This window comes from Ictalurus furcatus, mitochondrion (assembly GCF_023375685.1).
Source record: "Ictalurus furcatus mitochondrion, complete genome".
NCBI lineage: Eukaryota > Metazoa > Chordata > Actinopteri > Siluriformes > Ictaluridae > Ictalurus > Ictalurus furcatus.
In genome coordinates, this window is record NC_028151.1 from 1 (window position 1) to 16,499 (window position 16,499).

At 45.3% G+C, this 16,499-nt stretch overlaps 13 protein-coding genes and 24 non-coding genes across 37 annotated transcripts, besides 1 other annotated feature; 28 read left to right on the top strand and 9 right to left on the bottom strand. All coding sequences in view use genetic code 2, as the record gives it.

Annotated features, from left to right (window-relative positions):
- On the top strand, window positions 1–70 carry ASK68_gt01. Its single transcript has one exon. It is a non-coding gene; the product is annotated as a tRNA-Phe (tRNA).
- Window positions 71–1,023, top strand: ASK68_gr02. The gene has a single exon. It is a non-coding gene; the product is annotated as a 12S ribosomal RNA (ribosomal RNA).
- Window positions 1,024–1,095, top strand: ASK68_gt02. Its single transcript has one exon. It is a non-coding gene; the product is annotated as a tRNA-Val (tRNA).
- On the top strand, window positions 1,096–2,756 carry ASK68_gr01. The gene has a single exon. It is a non-coding gene; the product is annotated as a 16S ribosomal RNA (ribosomal RNA).
- On the top strand, window positions 2,757–2,831 carry ASK68_gt03. The gene has a single exon. It is a non-coding gene; the product is annotated as a tRNA-Leu (tRNA).
- A 3-nt stretch (window positions 2,832–2,834) lies between these two features.
- ND1 (NADH dehydrogenase subunit 1) lies at window positions 2,835–3,806 on the top strand. Its single transcript has one exon. It carries the CDS (start codon window positions 2,835–2,837, stop codon window positions 3,804–3,806), a length of 972 nt encoding a protein of 323 aa, YP_009175339.1.
- A 1-nt stretch (window position 3,807) lies between these two features.
- On the top strand, window positions 3,808–3,879 carry ASK68_gt04. Its single transcript has one exon. It is a non-coding gene; the product is annotated as a tRNA-Ile (tRNA).
- On the bottom strand, window positions 3,879–3,949 carry ASK68_gt05. The gene has a single exon. It is a non-coding gene; the product is annotated as a tRNA-Gln (tRNA).
- Window positions 3,949–4,018, top strand: ASK68_gt06. Its single transcript has one exon. It is a non-coding gene; the product is annotated as a tRNA-Met (tRNA).
- Window positions 4,019–5,063, top strand: ND2 (NADH dehydrogenase subunit 2). Its single transcript has one exon. A coding segment is annotated over exon 1 (1,045 nt).
- ASK68_gt07 lies at window positions 5,064–5,135 on the top strand. The gene has a single exon. It is a non-coding gene; the product is annotated as a tRNA-Trp (tRNA).
- A 2-nt stretch (window positions 5,136–5,137) lies between these two features.
- On the bottom strand, window positions 5,138–5,206 carry ASK68_gt08. The gene has a single exon. It is a non-coding gene; the product is annotated as a tRNA-Ala (tRNA).
- Window position 5,207: 1 nt separating this feature from the next.
- On the bottom strand, window positions 5,208–5,280 carry ASK68_gt09. Its single transcript has one exon. It is a non-coding gene; the product is annotated as a tRNA-Asn (tRNA).
- A 31-nt stretch (window positions 5,281–5,311) lies between these two features.
- On the bottom strand, window positions 5,312–5,378 carry ASK68_gt10. The gene has a single exon. It is a non-coding gene; the product is annotated as a tRNA-Cys (tRNA).
- A 2-nt stretch (window positions 5,379–5,380) lies between these two features.
- Window positions 5,381–5,450, bottom strand: ASK68_gt11. The gene has a single exon. It is a non-coding gene; the product is annotated as a tRNA-Tyr (tRNA).
- A 1-nt stretch (window position 5,451) lies between these two features.
- On the top strand, window positions 5,452–7,002 carry COX1 (cytochrome c oxidase subunit I). The gene has a single exon. The coding sequence runs from the start codon at window positions 5,452–5,454 to the stop codon at window positions 7,000–7,002; it is 1,551 nt and encodes a 516-aa protein (YP_009175341.1).
- Window positions 7,003–7,073, bottom strand: ASK68_gt12. The gene has a single exon. It is a non-coding gene; the product is annotated as a tRNA-Ser (tRNA).
- Window positions 7,074–7,077: 4 nt separating this feature from the next.
- Window positions 7,078–7,150, top strand: ASK68_gt13. The gene has a single exon. It is a non-coding gene; the product is annotated as a tRNA-Asp (tRNA).
- A 14-nt stretch (window positions 7,151–7,164) lies between these two features.
- Window positions 7,165–7,855, top strand: COX2 (cytochrome c oxidase subunit II). The gene has a single exon. A coding segment is annotated over exon 1 (691 nt).
- Window positions 7,856–7,929, top strand: ASK68_gt14. The gene has a single exon. It is a non-coding gene; the product is annotated as a tRNA-Lys (tRNA).
- Window position 7,930: 1 nt separating this feature from the next.
- Window positions 7,931–8,098, top strand: ATP8 (ATP synthase F0 subunit 8). Its single transcript has one exon. It carries the CDS (start codon window positions 7,931–7,933, stop codon window positions 8,096–8,098), a length of 168 nt encoding a protein of 55 aa, YP_009175343.1.
- On the top strand, window positions 8,089–8,772 carry ATP6 (ATP synthase F0 subunit 6). The gene has a single exon. The coding sequence runs from the start codon at window positions 8,089–8,091 to the stop codon at window positions 8,770–8,772; it is 684 nt and encodes a 227-aa protein (YP_009175344.1).
- On the top strand, window positions 8,772–9,555 carry COX3 (cytochrome c oxidase subunit III). The gene has a single exon. A coding segment is annotated over exon 1 (784 nt).
- ASK68_gt15 lies at window positions 9,556–9,627 on the top strand. Its single transcript has one exon. It is a non-coding gene; the product is annotated as a tRNA-Gly (tRNA).
- Window positions 9,628–9,976, top strand: ND3 (NADH dehydrogenase subunit 3). Its single transcript has one exon. A coding segment is annotated over exon 1 (349 nt).
- ASK68_gt16 lies at window positions 9,977–10,046 on the top strand. The gene has a single exon. It is a non-coding gene; the product is annotated as a tRNA-Arg (tRNA).
- On the top strand, window positions 10,047–10,343 carry ND4L (NADH dehydrogenase subunit 4L). The gene has a single exon. The coding sequence runs from the start codon at window positions 10,047–10,049 to the stop codon at window positions 10,341–10,343; it is 297 nt and encodes a 98-aa protein (YP_009175347.1).
- Window positions 10,337–11,717, top strand: ND4 (NADH dehydrogenase subunit 4). The gene has a single exon. A coding segment is annotated over exon 1 (1,381 nt).
- On the top strand, window positions 11,718–11,787 carry ASK68_gt17. Its single transcript has one exon. It is a non-coding gene; the product is annotated as a tRNA-His (tRNA).
- ASK68_gt18 lies at window positions 11,788–11,854 on the top strand. The gene has a single exon. It is a non-coding gene; the product is annotated as a tRNA-Ser (tRNA).
- A 2-nt stretch (window positions 11,855–11,856) lies between these two features.
- ASK68_gt19 lies at window positions 11,857–11,929 on the top strand. The gene has a single exon. It is a non-coding gene; the product is annotated as a tRNA-Leu (tRNA).
- ND5 (NADH dehydrogenase subunit 5) lies at window positions 11,930–13,753 on the top strand. The gene has a single exon. The coding sequence runs from the start codon at window positions 11,930–11,932 to the stop codon at window positions 13,751–13,753; it is 1,824 nt and encodes a 607-aa protein (YP_009175349.1).
- Window positions 13,750–14,265, bottom strand: ND6 (NADH dehydrogenase subunit 6). The gene has a single exon. It carries the CDS (start codon window positions 14,263–14,265, stop codon window positions 13,750–13,752), a length of 516 nt encoding a protein of 171 aa, YP_009175350.1.
- ASK68_gt20 lies at window positions 14,266–14,334 on the bottom strand. Its single transcript has one exon. It is a non-coding gene; the product is annotated as a tRNA-Glu (tRNA).
- Window position 14,335: 1 nt separating this feature from the next.
- On the top strand, window positions 14,336–15,473 carry CYTB (cytochrome b). The gene has a single exon. A coding segment is annotated over exon 1 (1,138 nt).
- On the top strand, window positions 15,474–15,545 carry ASK68_gt21. The gene has a single exon. It is a non-coding gene; the product is annotated as a tRNA-Thr (tRNA).
- Window positions 15,544–15,613, bottom strand: ASK68_gt22. Its single transcript has one exon. It is a non-coding gene; the product is annotated as a tRNA-Pro (tRNA).
- Window positions 15,614–16,499: a D loop (control region).

Below are 16,499 nucleotides of genomic sequence, written 5' to 3' on the forward strand. Positions count from 1 at the left end.
GCTATTGTAGCTTAAACCAAAGCATAACACTGAAGATGTTAAGATGGACCCTAGAAATGTTCCAAAAGCACAAAGGCTTGGTCCTGGCTTTACTATCAGCTTTAGCCCAATTTATACATGCAAGTCTCCGCACCCCTGTGAGAATGCCCTCAATCCCCTGCCCGGGGACGAGGAGCAGGCATCAGGCACACTCTAGCCCCGCCCAAGACGCCTTGCTACGCCACACCCCCAAGGGAACTCAGCAGTAATAGACATTAAGCCATAAGTGTAAACTTGACTTAGTTAGGGCTATTAGGGCCGGTAAAATTCGTGCCAGCCACCGCGGTTATACGAAAGACCCTAGTTGCTAGCCACGGCGTAAAGGGTGGTTAAGGACAGCAACGAATAAAGCTAAAGACCCCCTGGGCCGTCATACGCATTTCGGGGGCACGAAACCCTAACACGAAAGTAGCTTTAAAAACACACCTGACCCCACGAAAGCTAAGAAACAAACTGGGATTAGATACCCCACTATGCTTAGCCCTAAACCCAGATGTATTCTTACACACACATCCGCCCGGGTACTACGAGCACAGCTTAAAACCCAAAGGACTTGGCGGTGTCTCAGACCCACCTAGAGGAGCCTGTTCTATAACCGATAACCCCCGTTAAACCTCACCACTTCTTGTTTATCCCGCCTATATACCGCCGTCGTCAGCTTACCCTGTGAAGGCCTAACAGTAAGCAAAATGGGCCCGCCCAAAAACGTCAGGTCGAGGTGTAGCGTACGAAGTGGGAAGAAATGGGCTACATTTTCTACATCTAGAATATTAAACGAATGGCACCATGAAAACAATGCCTGAAGGTGGATTTAGTAGTAAAAAGCAAATAGAGTGTCCTTTTGAATTAGGCTCTGAGACGCGCACACACCGCCCGTCACTCTCCCCTCTGTATATTCACCCAACATTCCTAATACACCACACATCAATACGGGGAGGCAAGTCGTAACATGGTAAGTGTACCGGAAGGTGCACTTGGAACAATCAGGACGTGGCTGAGATAGCCAAGCATCTCCCTTACACCGAGAAGACATCCATGCAAGTTGGATCGCCCTGAGCTAAACAGCTAGCTTAACCACCTGAACACCTAAAACAACATTAAAACATTTAAAAAACCTACAATACTCCAAACTAAAACATTTTACCGCCTCAGTATGTGTGACAGAAAAGGCACTATAAAGCAATAATAAAAGTACCGCAAGGGAACGCTGAAAGAGAAATGAAACAAATAATTAAAGCATAATAAAGCAGAGACTAGACCTCGTACCTTTTGCATCATGATTTAGCCAGCCCCCCGAGCAAAGCGCACTTTAGTTCAAGACCCCGAAACTAAGTGAGCTACCCCGAGACAGCCTATTAATTAGGGCCAACCCGTCTCTGTGGCAAAAGAGTGGGAAGATCTCCGGGTAGAGGTGACAAACCTACCGAACTTAGTTATAGCTGGTTGCCTAAGAAATGAATAGAAGTTCAGCCTCGTACTCCTCATCTCACAAATGCTTTTATACTGACGAGCCTGAGAAACCTACGAGAGTTAGTCAAAGGGGGTACAGCCCCTTTGAAACAGGACACAACCTCATCAGGAGGTTAAAGATTATACTAAACAAGATATGCCGCCCCAGTGGGCCTAAAAGCAGCCATCTGAGCAGAAAGCGTTAAAGCTCCGGCGGACCACAATCTATTATTTAAATATTTTATCTTAAACCCCTAATCATATTAGGCCAATCCATGCCCGCATGGAAGAGATACTGCTAAAATGAGTAATAAGAAGGAACCCCCTTCTCCTAGCCTATGTGTACGCTAAATTGGACCTACCACTAGCAATTAACGAACCCAATTAAAGAGGGCATTATGGTTATATTAAATATCAAGAAATCTCCATACACCTGCATCGTTAACCCCACACCGGAAGGCAAAATAGGAAAGACTAAAAGAAAAGGAAGGAACTCGGCAAACATAAGCCTCGCCTGTTTACCAAAAACATCGCCTCCTGCAAAAATCAATGTATAGGAGGTCTTGCCTGCCCAGTGACATGTTAAACGGCCGCGGTATTTTGACCGTGCGAAGGTAGCGCAATCACTTGTCTCTTAAATGGAGACCTGTATGAATGGTGGAACGAGGGCTTAACTGTCTCCCCTTTCAGGTCAATGAAATTGATCTGCCCGTGCAGAAGCGGACATATATATACAAGACGAGAAGACCCTTTGGAGCTTAAGATACAAGATCACCTATGTCAAGGACTCAGTCAAACTAAATAGCACCTGATCCCAATCTTCAGTTGGGGCGACCACGGGAGAAAATAAAGCTCCCACGCGGACTGGGGCAGCCCCCCTAAAACCAAGAGAGACAACTCTAAGTCGCAGAATTTCTGACCAAAAGATCCGGCTACCTGCCGACCAACGAACCAAGTTACCCTAGGGATAACAGCGCAATCCCCTTTCAGAGTCCATATCGACAAGGGGGTTTACGACCTCGATGTTGGATCAGGACATCCTAATGGTGCAGCCGCTATTAAGGGTTCGTTTGTTCAACGATTAAAGTCCTACGTGATCTGAGTTCAGACCGGAGCAATCCAGGTCAGTTTCTATCTGTAATGCCACTTTCCCCAGTACGAAAGGACCGGAAAAGGGGGGCCCATGCTATAAGCACGCCCCACCCCAACTTAATGACACCAACTAAATTAAACAAAGGGAGGGCATAATCCCACATCAAGATAAGATTATTAAGGTGGCAGAGCCCGGTAATTGCAAAAGGCCTAAGCCCTTTCAACCGGAGGTTCAAATCCTCCTCTTAATTATGATGACCCTCTTAATTACCCACATTATTAACCCCCTAGCCTACATCGTGCCAGTATTGTTAGCAGTAGCCTTCCTAACCCTAGTTGAACGTAAAGTCCTAGGGTATATACAATTACGCAAAGGCCCAAATGTTGTAGGCCCCTACGGCCTCCTTCAACCAATTGCAGACGGGGTTAAACTCTTCATCAAAGAGCCCATCCGCCCCTCAACCTCATCTCCATTTTTATTCCTCACTGCCCCCATGTTGGCCCTAACCCTAGCATTAATATTATGAGCCCCCATGCCCCTTCCCCACCCCGTAGCCGACCTAAACCTCGGAATACTATTTATCCTGGCCCTCTCTAGTCTAGCAGTCTACTCTATTTTAGGGTCCGGATGGGCCTCCAACTCAAAATATGCCCTCATCGGGGCCCTCCGAGCAGTCGCCCAAACTATCTCCTACGAGGTCAGCCTAGGCCTAATTCTACTATCAATTATTATCTTTACAGGAGGTTTCACCCTCCAAATATTTAATATAACACAAGAAGCTGTCTGACTCCTAATTCCTGCCTGGCCCCTAGCCGCCATATGATATATCTCCACCCTCGCAGAGACAAACCGAGCCCCCTTCGATCTTACAGAGGGTGAATCAGAACTAGTATCAGGCTTTAACGTAGAATATGCCGGAGGCCCTTTCGCACTATTTTTCCTAGCTGAATACGCCAATATTCTCCTAATAAACACACTATCAGCCATCCTATTTATGGGAGCAATACACTTCCCACACGCCCCCGAACTGGCTTCAATAAACATCATAACAAAAGCTGCCCTATTATCCATATTATTTTTGTGAGTCCGCGCTTCCTACCCCCGATTCCGATATGACCAACTCATACATTTAGTATGAAAAAACTTCCTACCAATAACATTGGCCCTTATCTTATGACATGCCGCCCTACCCATCGCACTCACAGGACTGCCACCCCAACTATAGTGGAGCCGTGCCTGAACGCCCAAGGACCACTTTGATAGAGTGATAAATGGAGGTTAAAATCCTCCCAGCTCCTTAGAAAGAAGGGATTTGAGCCCATATCATGGAGATCAAAACTCCAAGTGTTTCCGTTACACCACTTCCTAGTAAGATCAGCTAAATTAAGCTTTTGGGCCCATACCCCAAAAATGTAGGTTAAAACCCTTCTCTTACCAATGAGCCCCTACATCATCACAATTTTATTATCAAGCCTGGGCCTTGGCACGGCCCTTACCTTTATAAGCTCCCACTGACTATTAGCATGAATAGGACTAGAGATTAATACCCTAGCAATTCTCCCCTTAATAGCCCAACACCACCACCCCCGAGCAGTAGAAGCCACCACTAAATACTTTCTAGCCCAAGCCGCCGCCGCAGCAACTATCCTGTTCGCCAGCACTATCAACGCCTGAGCTACGGGAGAATGAAACATCTACTGCCTATCCCACCCCGCCGCAACAATCTTAATTACCATGGCACTAGCACTAAAAGTGGGACTAGCCCCCGTACACTTCTGAATGCCCCCGGTCATACAAGGCCTAAACTTAACTACAGGGCTAATCATAGCCACCTGACAAAAACTAGCCCCATTCGCACTAATTATTCAAATAGCCCCATTTACCCACCCGCTCCTACTAACAACCCTGGGGCTACTATCAGTTTTCATCGGGGGCTGAGGAGGCCTAAACCAAACTCAACTACGAAAAATTCTAGCCTACTCATCCATCGCCCACCTCGGCTGAATAATCATTGTTACACAGTATAAACCACAGCTAACCGTACTAGTATTAATCACATACATCATCATGACATCAGCAACATTCCTGACATTTAAACTAATAGCCACCACAAAAATTAATACCCTAGCAATAAGCTGGGCCAAAGTGCCCACTATTACAGCCATAGCTGCCCTAGCCCTACTATCTCTAGGAGGCCTCCCCCCACTAACAGGTTTTATGCCAAAATGACTGATCTTACAAGAACTAACCATACAAGGACTTCCCCTCACCGCAACAATAATAGCACTCAGCGCTTTATTAAGCTTATACTTTTACCTACGACTCTGTTACGCCATAACACTAACAATTTCCCCCAATACAAATAACTCCTCCGCCCCCTGGCGCATGCAAAACACACAGGCCACAGCCCCTCTCGCCACCCTAATAATTATAACCCTGCTACTCCTTCCCCTCACCCCCCTGGCCCAAACACTAACCAATTAGAGATTTAGGATAACACAAAGACCAAAAGCCTTCAAAGCTTTAAGTAGGAGTGAAAATCTCCTAATCTCTGCATAAGACTTGCAAGACTTTATCTCACATCTTCTGAATGCAACTCAGACACTTTAATTAAGCTAAAGCCTTCCTAGATGAGAAGGCCTCGATCCTACAAACTCCTAGTTAACAGCTAGACGCTCAAGCCAGCGAGCATTCATCTACTTTCCCCGCCTCCCGGCCAAAAGGCGGGGAAAGCCCCGGTAGGCAATTAGCCTACTTCTTAAGATTTGCAATCTAACGTGTAATACACCACGGGGCTCCTGATAGGGAAAGGACTTAAACCTTTGTTCATGGAGCTACAATCCACCGCCTAACTCTCGGCCACCCTACCTGTGACGATCACGCGCTGATTTTTCTCAACCAACCATAAAGATATTGGCACCCTCTACCTTGTATTTGGTGCCTGAGCCGGAATAGTCGGCACGGCCCTTAGCCTGCTTATCCGGGCAGAGCTAGCCCAGCCCGGTGCCCTTCTAGGCGATGACCAAATTTATAATGTTATTGTCACTGCCCACGCCTTTGTAATAATTTTCTTTATAGTAATGCCAATTATGATTGGAGGGTTTGGAAATTGGCTTGTTCCCCTAATGATTGGGGCACCAGACATGGCCTTCCCTCGAATAAACAATATAAGCTTCTGGCTCCTGCCCCCTTCCTTCTTACTCCTGCTTGCCTCCTCTGGGGTTGAAGCGGGAGCGGGGACAGGATGAACTGTTTACCCGCCTCTTGCGGGCAACCTCGCACATGCAGGGGCCTCCGTAGACTTAACCATCTTTTCCCTACACCTTGCAGGAGTTTCGTCTATTCTAGGGGCCATTAATTTTATTACAACAATTATTAACATAAAACCCCCCGCAATTTCACAATATCAGACTCCCCTATTTGTCTGAGCTGTCCTAATTACAGCCGTCCTACTACTACTATCCCTCCCAGTCCTAGCTGCTGGCATCACAATACTTCTAACAGACCGAAACTTAAACACCACCTTCTTTGACCCCGCAGGGGGAGGGGACCCCATTCTTTACCAACACCTTTTCTGATTCTTTGGACATCCAGAAGTATATATTTTAATTTTACCAGGCTTCGGCATGATTTCTCACATTGTTGCGTATTACGCAGGCAAAAAAGAACCATTCGGCTACATAGGAATAGTCTGAGCTATAATGGCCATTGGTCTTCTAGGCTTTATTGTATGAGCACATCACATGTTTACTGTAGGAATGGACGTAGACACTCGAGCATATTTTACATCTGCAACAATAATTATTGCAATCCCAACCGGAGTAAAAGTGTTTAGCTGACTTGCCACCCTACATGGTGGCTCAATTAAATGAGAAACCCCCCTACTCTGAGCCCTAGGCTTCATTTTCCTATTTACCGTTGGAGGCCTGACTGGAATCGTCCTAGCCAACTCGTCCCTAGACATCGTCCTACACGACACCTATTATGTAGTAGCCCACTTCCATTATGTACTATCTATGGGTGCTGTCTTTGCTATTATGGGGGCCTTCGTCCACTGATTCCCCCTCTTTACGGGATATACAATACACGACACCTGAACAAAAATCCACTTCGGAACAATATTTGTAGGAGTAAACCTCACCTTCTTTCCACAACACTTCTTAGGCCTTGCTGGCATGCCACGACGATACTCAGACTACCCCGATGCCTATTCACTATGAAACATCATCTCTTCAATCGGCTCCCTCGTGTCCCTAGTAGCAGTTGTAATATTCCTATATATTTTATGAGAAGCCTTTACTGCCAAGCGAGAAGTACTCTCCGTAGAACTCACCTCCACAAACGTAGAATGACTGCACGGATGTCCCCCACCCTATCACACATTTGAGGAGCCAGCCTTTGTGCAAGTACAAACAAACTAACGAGAAAGGAAGGAATCGAACCCCCATAAACTAGTTTCAAGCCAGTCACATAGCCACTCTGCCACTTTCTTCTATAAGATACTAGTATAATTGAACAATACCCTGCCTTGTCAAGGCAAAACTGTAGGTTGAAATCCTGCGTATCTTGAGCCTCACGGCTCAATGGCACATCCCTCACAACTAGGATTCCAAGACGCGGCCTCCCCTGTAATAGAAGAACTTCTGCACTTCCACGACCATGCCTTAATAATTGTTTTCCTAATCAGCACCCTAGTCTTATACATTATTGTTGTTATAGTAACCACCAAGCTTACCAATAAATATATCTTAGACTCCCAAGAAATTGAAATCGTCTGAACCATCCTCCCAGCAGTAATTCTTATTCTAATCGCCCTCCCCTCCCTCCGAATTCTTTACCTAATGGATGAAGTAAATGACCCCCACTTAACAGTAAAAGCCATGGGCCACCAATGATATTGAAGCTATGAATATACTGACTACGAAGACTTAGCTTTCGACTCCTATATAATCCCCACACAAGACCTCACTCCGGGGCAATTCCGACTACTTGAAACAGACCATCGAATAGTAATTCCAATAGAATCCCCAATCCGGGTGCTAGTCTCAGCTGAAGACGTTCTACACTCTTGGGCCGTCCCAGCGCTAGGCATCAAAATAGATGCCGTCCCAGGACGACTAAACCAAGCATCCTTTATCACCTCCCGCCCCGGAGTGTTCTACGGACAATGTTCTGAAATCTGCGGGGCCAACCACAGTTTTATGCCCATCGTTGTAGAAGCCGTTCCCCTAGAACACTTTGAAAACTGATCCTCTCTTATGCTTGAAGACGCCTCACTAGGAAGCTAAATAGGGACTAGCATTAGCCTTTTAAGCTAAAGATTGGCGGCCCCCAACCGCCTCTAGTGACATGCCACAATTAAACCCCGCCCCATGATTTGCAATCCTCGTATTCTCGTGACTAATTTTCCTGACAGTAATTCCAAATAAAGTCTTAAATCACACCTTCACAAATGAAATCACAGCACTAAGTGCCGAAAAACTTAAATCAGACACCTGAAACTGACCATGGCACTAAACCTATTTGACCAATTCATAAGCCCCACACACCTCGGCATCCCCCTAATTGCTATTGCACTCACCCTTCCTTGAATTCTAATCCCCTCCCCAACCGGCCGCTACCAAAATAACCGACTAATCTCCCTACAAAGCTGATTCATTAAAACCTTTACACAACAACTACTCACCCCACTAAACCAAGCAGGGCATAAATGAGCCCTAATCCTGGCCTCACTAATAATTTTTATTCTTACCCTAAATGTGCTAGGATTACTGCCATATACCTTTACCCCTACCACACAGCTATCCTTAAACATAGGACTAGCCGTGCCACTATGACTAGCCACAGTTATTATTGGTCTCCGAAACCAGCCCACTGCAGCCCTAGGACACCTCCTGCCAGAAGGGACTCCCGCCCCTCTAATCCCAATTCTAATTATTATTGAAACTATCAGCTTATTTATCCGCCCTTTAGCCCTCGGAGTCCGACTCACAGCTAATCTCACAGCCGGCCACCTGTTAATTCAACTAATCTCAACAGCGACTGTCACCCTTATGCCCATGATAACTACAGTAGCAACCCTTACCGCCATCCTTCTAGTATTATTAACACTCCTAGAAGTTGCAGTAGCCGTCATTCAAGCCTATGTATTTGTTCTCTTACTAAGCCTATATTTACAAGAAAACGTATAATGGCCCACCAAGCACATGCATACCACATGGTTGACCCAAGCCCATGGCCCCTAACCGGAGCAGTCGCTGCACTCTTAATAACATCAGGTCTAGCAATCTGATTTCACTTTCACTCAACCATTCTTATAACCCTAGGACTGATTCTACTACTCCTCACCATGTATCAGTGATGACGAGATATCATCCGAGAAGGCACCTTCCAAGGACACCACACACCCCCTGTACAAAAAGGCTTGCGATACGGAATAATTTTATTTATCACCTCTGAAGTATTCTTCTTTCTAGGGTTTTTCTGAGCATTTTACCACTCTAGTCTCGCCCCCACCCCAGAACTTGGAGGATGCTGACCCCCCACAGGTATTACTCCCCTAGACCCGTTTGAAGTCCCCCTCCTCAATACCGCAGTACTCCTAGCATCCGGTGTTACCGTAACATGGTCCCACCACAGCCTAATGGAAGGAGAACGCAAACAAGCAGTTCAATCCCTCGCCCTGACAATCCTTCTAGGATTCTATTTCACCGCCCTCCAAGCCATAGAATACTATGAAGCCCCCTTCACTATCGCAGACGGAGTGTACGGCTCAACTTTCTTTGTAGCAACAGGCTTTCACGGACTACATGTTATCATCGGCTCAACCTTCCTTGCCATCTGCCTCCTTCGACAAATCCAATATCATTTTACATCAGAACACCACTTCGGATTCGAAGCAGCCGCCTGATATTGACACTTCGTAGATGTTGTATGATTATTCCTATACGTCTCTATTTACTGATGAGGCTCATATCTTTCTAGTATTAAAGTTAGTACGAATGACTTCCAATCATCTAGTCTTGGTTAAACCCCAAGGAAAGATAATGAACTTAATCATGATTATTACACTTATTACTCTTGTCCTCTCCATAATCCTGGCAACAGTATCATTTTGACTCCCCCAAATAAGCCCCGATGCAGAGAAACTCTCCCCCTATGAGTGCGGCTTCGACCCCCTAGGCTCTGCACGCCTACCCTTCTCCCTACGCTTCTTTCTAGTCGCCATCCTATTCTTGCTATTTGACCTAGAGATTGCCCTCCTCCTCCCCCTTCCGTGGGGCAATCAACTACTAAACCCTACCTACACCCTTCTATGAGCTGCAACCATTTTGATCCTGCTCACCCTAGGCCTAATTTATGAGTGAGTACAAGGCGGCCTAGAATGGGCCGAATAGGGGGCTAGTCCAAACTAAGACCTCTGATTTCGACTCAGAAAACCGCGGTTTAATCCCGCGGCCCCCTTATGACTCCTGCCTACTTCAGCTTCGCCTCCGCATTTACACTAGGACTTACAGGACTAGCATTCCACCGCACCCACCTGCTTTCAGCCCTACTATGCTTAGAGGGCATAATACTGTCTTTATTTATTGCCCTGGCCCTATGAATACTACAGCTAGAATCCACTGCCTTCTCTGCCGCCCCCATTCTCCTACTAGCTTTTTCAGCCTGTGAAGCTGGTGCAGGCTTAGCCCTACTAGTTGCCACAGCCCGAACCCATGGCACAGACCGTCTACAATCCTTAAACCTACTACAATGCTAAAAATCCTAATTCCAACAATTATGTTATTTCCAACAATCTGACTCTCCCCCTCTAAATGAGTTTGAACCACCACAACCCTTCAAAGCTTAATCATCGCCCTAGTCAGTCTTAGCTGAATTAATTGGTCCTCAGAGACAGGCTGAACTTCCTCTAACTTATATATAGGCACAGATCCTTTATCAACACCCCTTTTAGTACTCACCTGCTGACTGCTCCCCCTCATAATCCTCGCTAGCCAAAACCACATTAAAACTGAGCCCATTGCCCGCCAACGAAACTACATTACCCTGCTAGCCTCCCTACAAACCTTTTTAATTATAGCATTCGGAGCAACCGAAATCATTATATTCTACATTATATTTGAAGCAACCCTAATCCCCACCCTCATTATTATCACCCGCTGAGGGAACCAGGCTGAACGACTGAGCGCAGGAACATACTTCTTATTCTACACCCTAGCCGGCTCTCTTCCCCTATTAGTAGCCCTGCTCCTGCTGCACCAAAACACAGGATCTCTTTCAATACTTATTATTCAATATTCACAGCCAATGACCCTTAACTCCTGAGGAGATAAAATCTGATGAGCGGGCTGTTTAATCGCCTTCCTAGTAAAAATGCCCCTATATGGAGTCCACCTCTGATTACCAAAAGCCCACGTAGAAGCCCCAGTAGCCGGGTCCATAGTGCTAGCAGCAATTTTACTGAAACTCGGAGGCTACGGCATAATACGAATAATAATTATGCTAGACCCCCTATCCAAAGACATAGTATACCCCATCATCGCATTAGCCCTGTGAGGCGTACTAATAACAGGCTCCATCTGCTTACGACAAACAGACTTAAAATCACTAATTGCCTATTCATCTGTTAGCCACATAGGCCTTGTCGCAGGAGGAATCTTAATCCAAACCCCATGAGGCTTTACCGGTGCTCTCGTATTAATAATTGCCCACGGACTAGTGTCCTCCGCCCTATTCTGCCTAGCTAACACCACCTATGAACGCACTCACAGCCGAACAATGATTTTAGCCCGTGGGATACAGATCATCTTTCCACTGACAGCTGTTTGATGATTCATCTCTAACTTAGCAAATTTGGCCCTTCCCCCTCTGCCAAATTTAATAGGAGAACTTGTAATTATTACCGCACTATTTAATTGATCACCCTGAACCCTAATCTTAACTGGAGCCGGCACACTCATTACCGCAGCCTACTCACTATACCTGTTCTTAATAACCCAACGAGGCCCTCTCCCACAACACATCATCAACCTACAACCCTTTCACACACGAGAACACCTACTGATAATTCTTCACCTCCTCCCAGTTGCTCTCCTCATCACAAAGCCTGAAATTATATGAGGTTGATGGTACTGTAGATATAGTTTAATAAAAAACATTAGATTGTGGTTCTAAAAATGGAAGTTAAATTCCTCCTATCCACCGAAAGAGGCCTGAGGCAATAGAGACTGCTAATCCCTATGACCACGGTTAAACTCCGTGGCTCATTCAAAGCTCCTAAAGGATAATAGTTCATCCGTTGGTCTTAGGAACCAAAAACTCTTGGTGCAACTCCAAGTAGCAGCTATGGTAAATATTATAACCACCACCCTCCTCCTCACTCTGGCAATTCTAATGTGACCCCTTATAACAACGCTAAGTCCAAACCCCCTAAACCAAAAATGGGCCCTAAAATATGTCAAAACCGCCGTAAGCACTGCATTCTTTATCAACACTATTCCCCTTATTATTTTCCTAGACCAAGGGACAGAAAGTATTATTACCACCTGAAACTGAATAAACATCATAAACTTTGACATCAACATTAGCTTCAAATTCGACCACTACTCTCTCATCTTCACCCCCATTGCCCTGTACGTAACATGATCTATTCTAGAATTTGCATCATGATATATGCACTCTGACCCCTACCTAAATCGATTCTTTAAATACTTATTACTATTCCTAGTGGCCATGGTCATCTTAGTCACCGCCAACAACATATTTCAACTATTCATCGGCTGAGAAGGTGTCGGCATCATATCCTTTCTACTAATCGGATGATGACACGGCCGAGCCGACGCCAATACAGCAGCCCTCCAAGCAGTTATTTACAACCGAGTCGGGGACGTCGGCCTAATTTTAGCCATCGCCTGGGCCGCAATAAACCTCAATTCCTGAGAAATTCCACAAATTTTTCTACTATCCAAAGATTTTGACATAACCCTCCCACTAATGGGCCTTATTTTAGCCGCCACAGGAAAATCCGCCCAATTCGGGCTACACCCGTGACTGCCCTCAGCAATAGAAGGCCCAACCCCAGTTTCAGCCCTACTGCATTCAAGCACAATAGTAGTTGCAGGAATCTTCCTACTAATTCGACTTCACCCCCTGATAGAAAATAATCAGCTAGCCTTAACCATCTGCCTCTGCCTCGGCGCTTTAACGACCCTATTCACCGCAACCTGTGCTCTCACCCAAAATGATATCAAAAAAATTGTAGCATTCTCAACATCAAGCCAACTAGGCCTCATAATAGTTACTATTGGCCTAAATCAGCCCCAACTAGCCTTCCTACATATCTGCACTCATGCCTTCTTTAAGGCCATACTATTCTTATGCTCAGGCTCAATTATTCATAGCCTCAATGACGAACAAGACATCCGAAAAATAGGAGGCCTACACAAATTAATGCCATTTACCTCATCCTGCTTGACTATTGGCAGCCTTGCACTAACAGGCATGCCCTTCCTAACAGGATTCTTCTCAAAAGATGCAATTATTGAAGCCCTCAATACCTCTCACCTAAACGCCTGAGCCCTAACCTTAACACTAATCGCTACCTCCTTCACTGCAGTCTACAGCCTCCGAATTATCTTCTTCGTAGTTATAGGCTCCCCCCGATTCTCAACTCTATCCCCAATCAACGAAAATCATCCCGCAGTAATCGCATCTATTGAGCGCCTGGCCTGAGGAAGCATCATCGCAGGACTAATCATCACCTCAAACTTCCTGCCATCCAAGACCCCCATCATAACAATACCCCTCTCCCTTAAAATAGCTGCTATTGCAGTCACCATCCTGGGAGTTGTTATTGCCCTAGCCCTGGCTACAACAACCTCTAAACAAATCAAGATTACCTCTCTACTGATCCCTCACAACTTTTCCAACATATTAGGATTCTTCCCACCAATTATTCATCGCTCCCTGCCTAAGCTCAACCTCACACTAGGAAAACAAGCCACAAAACTCGATCGACAATGAATAGAAATAGGACCCAAAGGACTTCATCCCTTACACTTCACCCTGTCCTCAATATTTGATAATATTAACACCAACATCATCAAAGTCTACCTAACCTTCTACCTAATTTCTACAGCCCTAATTATTGTGCTACTCTCCACAGTCTAAACCGCCCGAAGAGCTCCCCGACTTAAACCACGAGTTAGCTCCAAAATCACAAAAAGACACAACAATAATACTCACGCACACACCACTAACATCCCCCCACCAACAGAATACATTAAAGAAATTCCACCAATATCCCCCCGCACTATAAAAAAGTCTTTAAACTCATCAATAACCCAATACCCCCCATATCCACCCCAAAACCACCACACTGCGACCCCCACCCCAAACAAATACATCAAAACATAAACCTTTACCGATCCTGCCCCCCACGTCTCAGGAAAAGGCTCAGCGGCCAAAGCCGCTGAGTATGCAAACACCACTAACATTCCCCCCAAATAGATTAAAAATAATATTAAACCAACTAACGACCCACCATGCCCCACTAAAACCCCACATCCTACCCCTCCCGCCACAGCTAAGCCTAAAGCGGCAAAATACGGCGCCGGATTAGAAGCAACCCCCACCAAACCCACCACTAAACTTAACAAAAATAAATCAAGAAAATATGTCATAATTCTCACCCGGGCTCTAACCAGGACCAATGACTTGAAAACCCACCGTTGTTATTCAACTATGAGAACCATGGTCACCCGAAAAACCCACCCACTATTCAAAATTGCCAACAATGCACTAATTGATCTCCCCGCCCCATCTAACATCTCCGCATGATGAAACTTCGGCTCCTTACTATTATTATGTCTTATAGCACAAATCCTAACAGGGCTCTTCCTGGCTACACACTACACCTCAGACATCTCAACTGCCTTTTCATCCGTCGCCCACATTTGCCGAGATGTAAATTACGGATGGCTCATCCGCAACCTCCATGCTAACGGGGCCTCTTTCTTCTTTATCTGCATCTACCTGCACATTGGGCGGGGCCTATACTACGGCTCCTACCTTTATAAAGAAACTTGAAACATTGGAGTAATCCTTTTATTACTAGTAATAATGACCGCATTTGTAGGCTACGTACTGCCATGAGGACAAATATCATTCTGAGGCGCCACAGTCATTACAAACCTCCTATCAGCTGTGCCCTACATAGGAAACGCCCTCGTACAATGAATCTGAGGGGGGTTCTCTGTAGATAATGCAACACTAACCCGATTCTTTGCATTTCACTTCCTATTGCCATTCGCAATCATCGCAGCAACACTACTACACGCCCTGTTCCTACATGAGACAGGCTCTAATAACCCAGTCGGACTAAACTCTGATGCAGACAAAATCTCCTTCCACCCATACTTTTCCTACAAAGACCTTCTAGGCTTTGTTTTCCTCATCGTGGCCCTCGCATCACTAGCCCTTTTCTCCCCTAATCTCCTCGGCGACCCAGAAAATTTTACCCCCGCCAACCCCCTAGTAACCCCTCCCCACATCAAGCCCGAATGATATTTCCTATTTGCTTACGCCATCCTACGATCAATTCCCAACAAGCTCGGCGGAGTTCTAGCACTACTCCTCTCCATCTTAGTACTTATAGTTGTTCCCCTCCTACACACCTCTAAACAACAAGGCCTCACTTTCCGCCCCCTCTCCCAACTACTATTTTGAACCCTAGTAGCAGACGTGGCTATCTTAACCTGAATCGGCGGAATACCTGTTGAACACCCATTCATCATCATCGGGCAAGTCGCTTCCGTACTGTACTTCTCCCTATTTCTAATCTTTAACCCATTAATAGGCTGATTAGAAAACAAAACCATTAATTTCAAATGCTCTAGTAGCTTAACCATAAAGCGCCGGTCTTGTAATCCGGAGATTGAAGGTTAAACTCCCTCCTAGTGCCAGAAAAAAGAGATTTTAACTCTCACCCCTAACTCCCAAAGCTAGGATTCTTAATTAAACTATTTTCTGTAAACCAATATTTCCCGACATGCACAACCTCACTATGGTTTAGTACATAATATGTATAACTTAACATCATGGTTTAAGTACATACTATGTATAATATTACATCATGGTTTAATCCATTACATGATATATCAACATACACCCTACATAACACATTTTTGTCTACAACATTACAAGAAGCCGTACATAAACCATATTAATTCAAACTCATAAATAAAATATCTTAAAACGAGTAACTTCATGACTCCCAATACCTCCATACAACCATTTTCTATGCGTTCCCCAACTATAATTGCTAAACAACATTCTATGTAGTAAGAGACCACCATCCCTGTATACCTTAAGATACACAGTCCTTGAACGATCAGGGACAAAACTTGTGAGGGTCACACAACTCACACTATTACTGGCATCTGGTTCCTATTTCAGGGCCATACATTTAAACCCCCCATGACATGAACTTACCTGGCATCGCTTATTGGTGTTACTCCGCCGTAGCAAGCACCCCCCAAGCCAAGGCGTTCTTTTATAGGCATGGGGTTTTTATTTTTAAGGTCACTTTCATTTGGCATACTTCATGCAGGCAATCAACAGACGTTCAAGGTTGCTCTATTTTTATTCAAGCCAAACGAATATGTAATGCTCTAATGACATACCTTGAATAATTACATGAGTCTCTATCAAGTACATAACCTATATTGTCACTTCCAGGCATACCTCCCTAATATCCCCCCGGGTCTCACGCGCGGTAAACCCCCCTACCCCCCACGCCGTACAAATCCTAGTTAATCCTGTTAAACCCCTAAACCAGGCAAGGCTCGGTTGGCGTATTCAACAAGTAGTGATATGTGTTGATATATAGTGTTATAAATTCGCATTATATTGTATA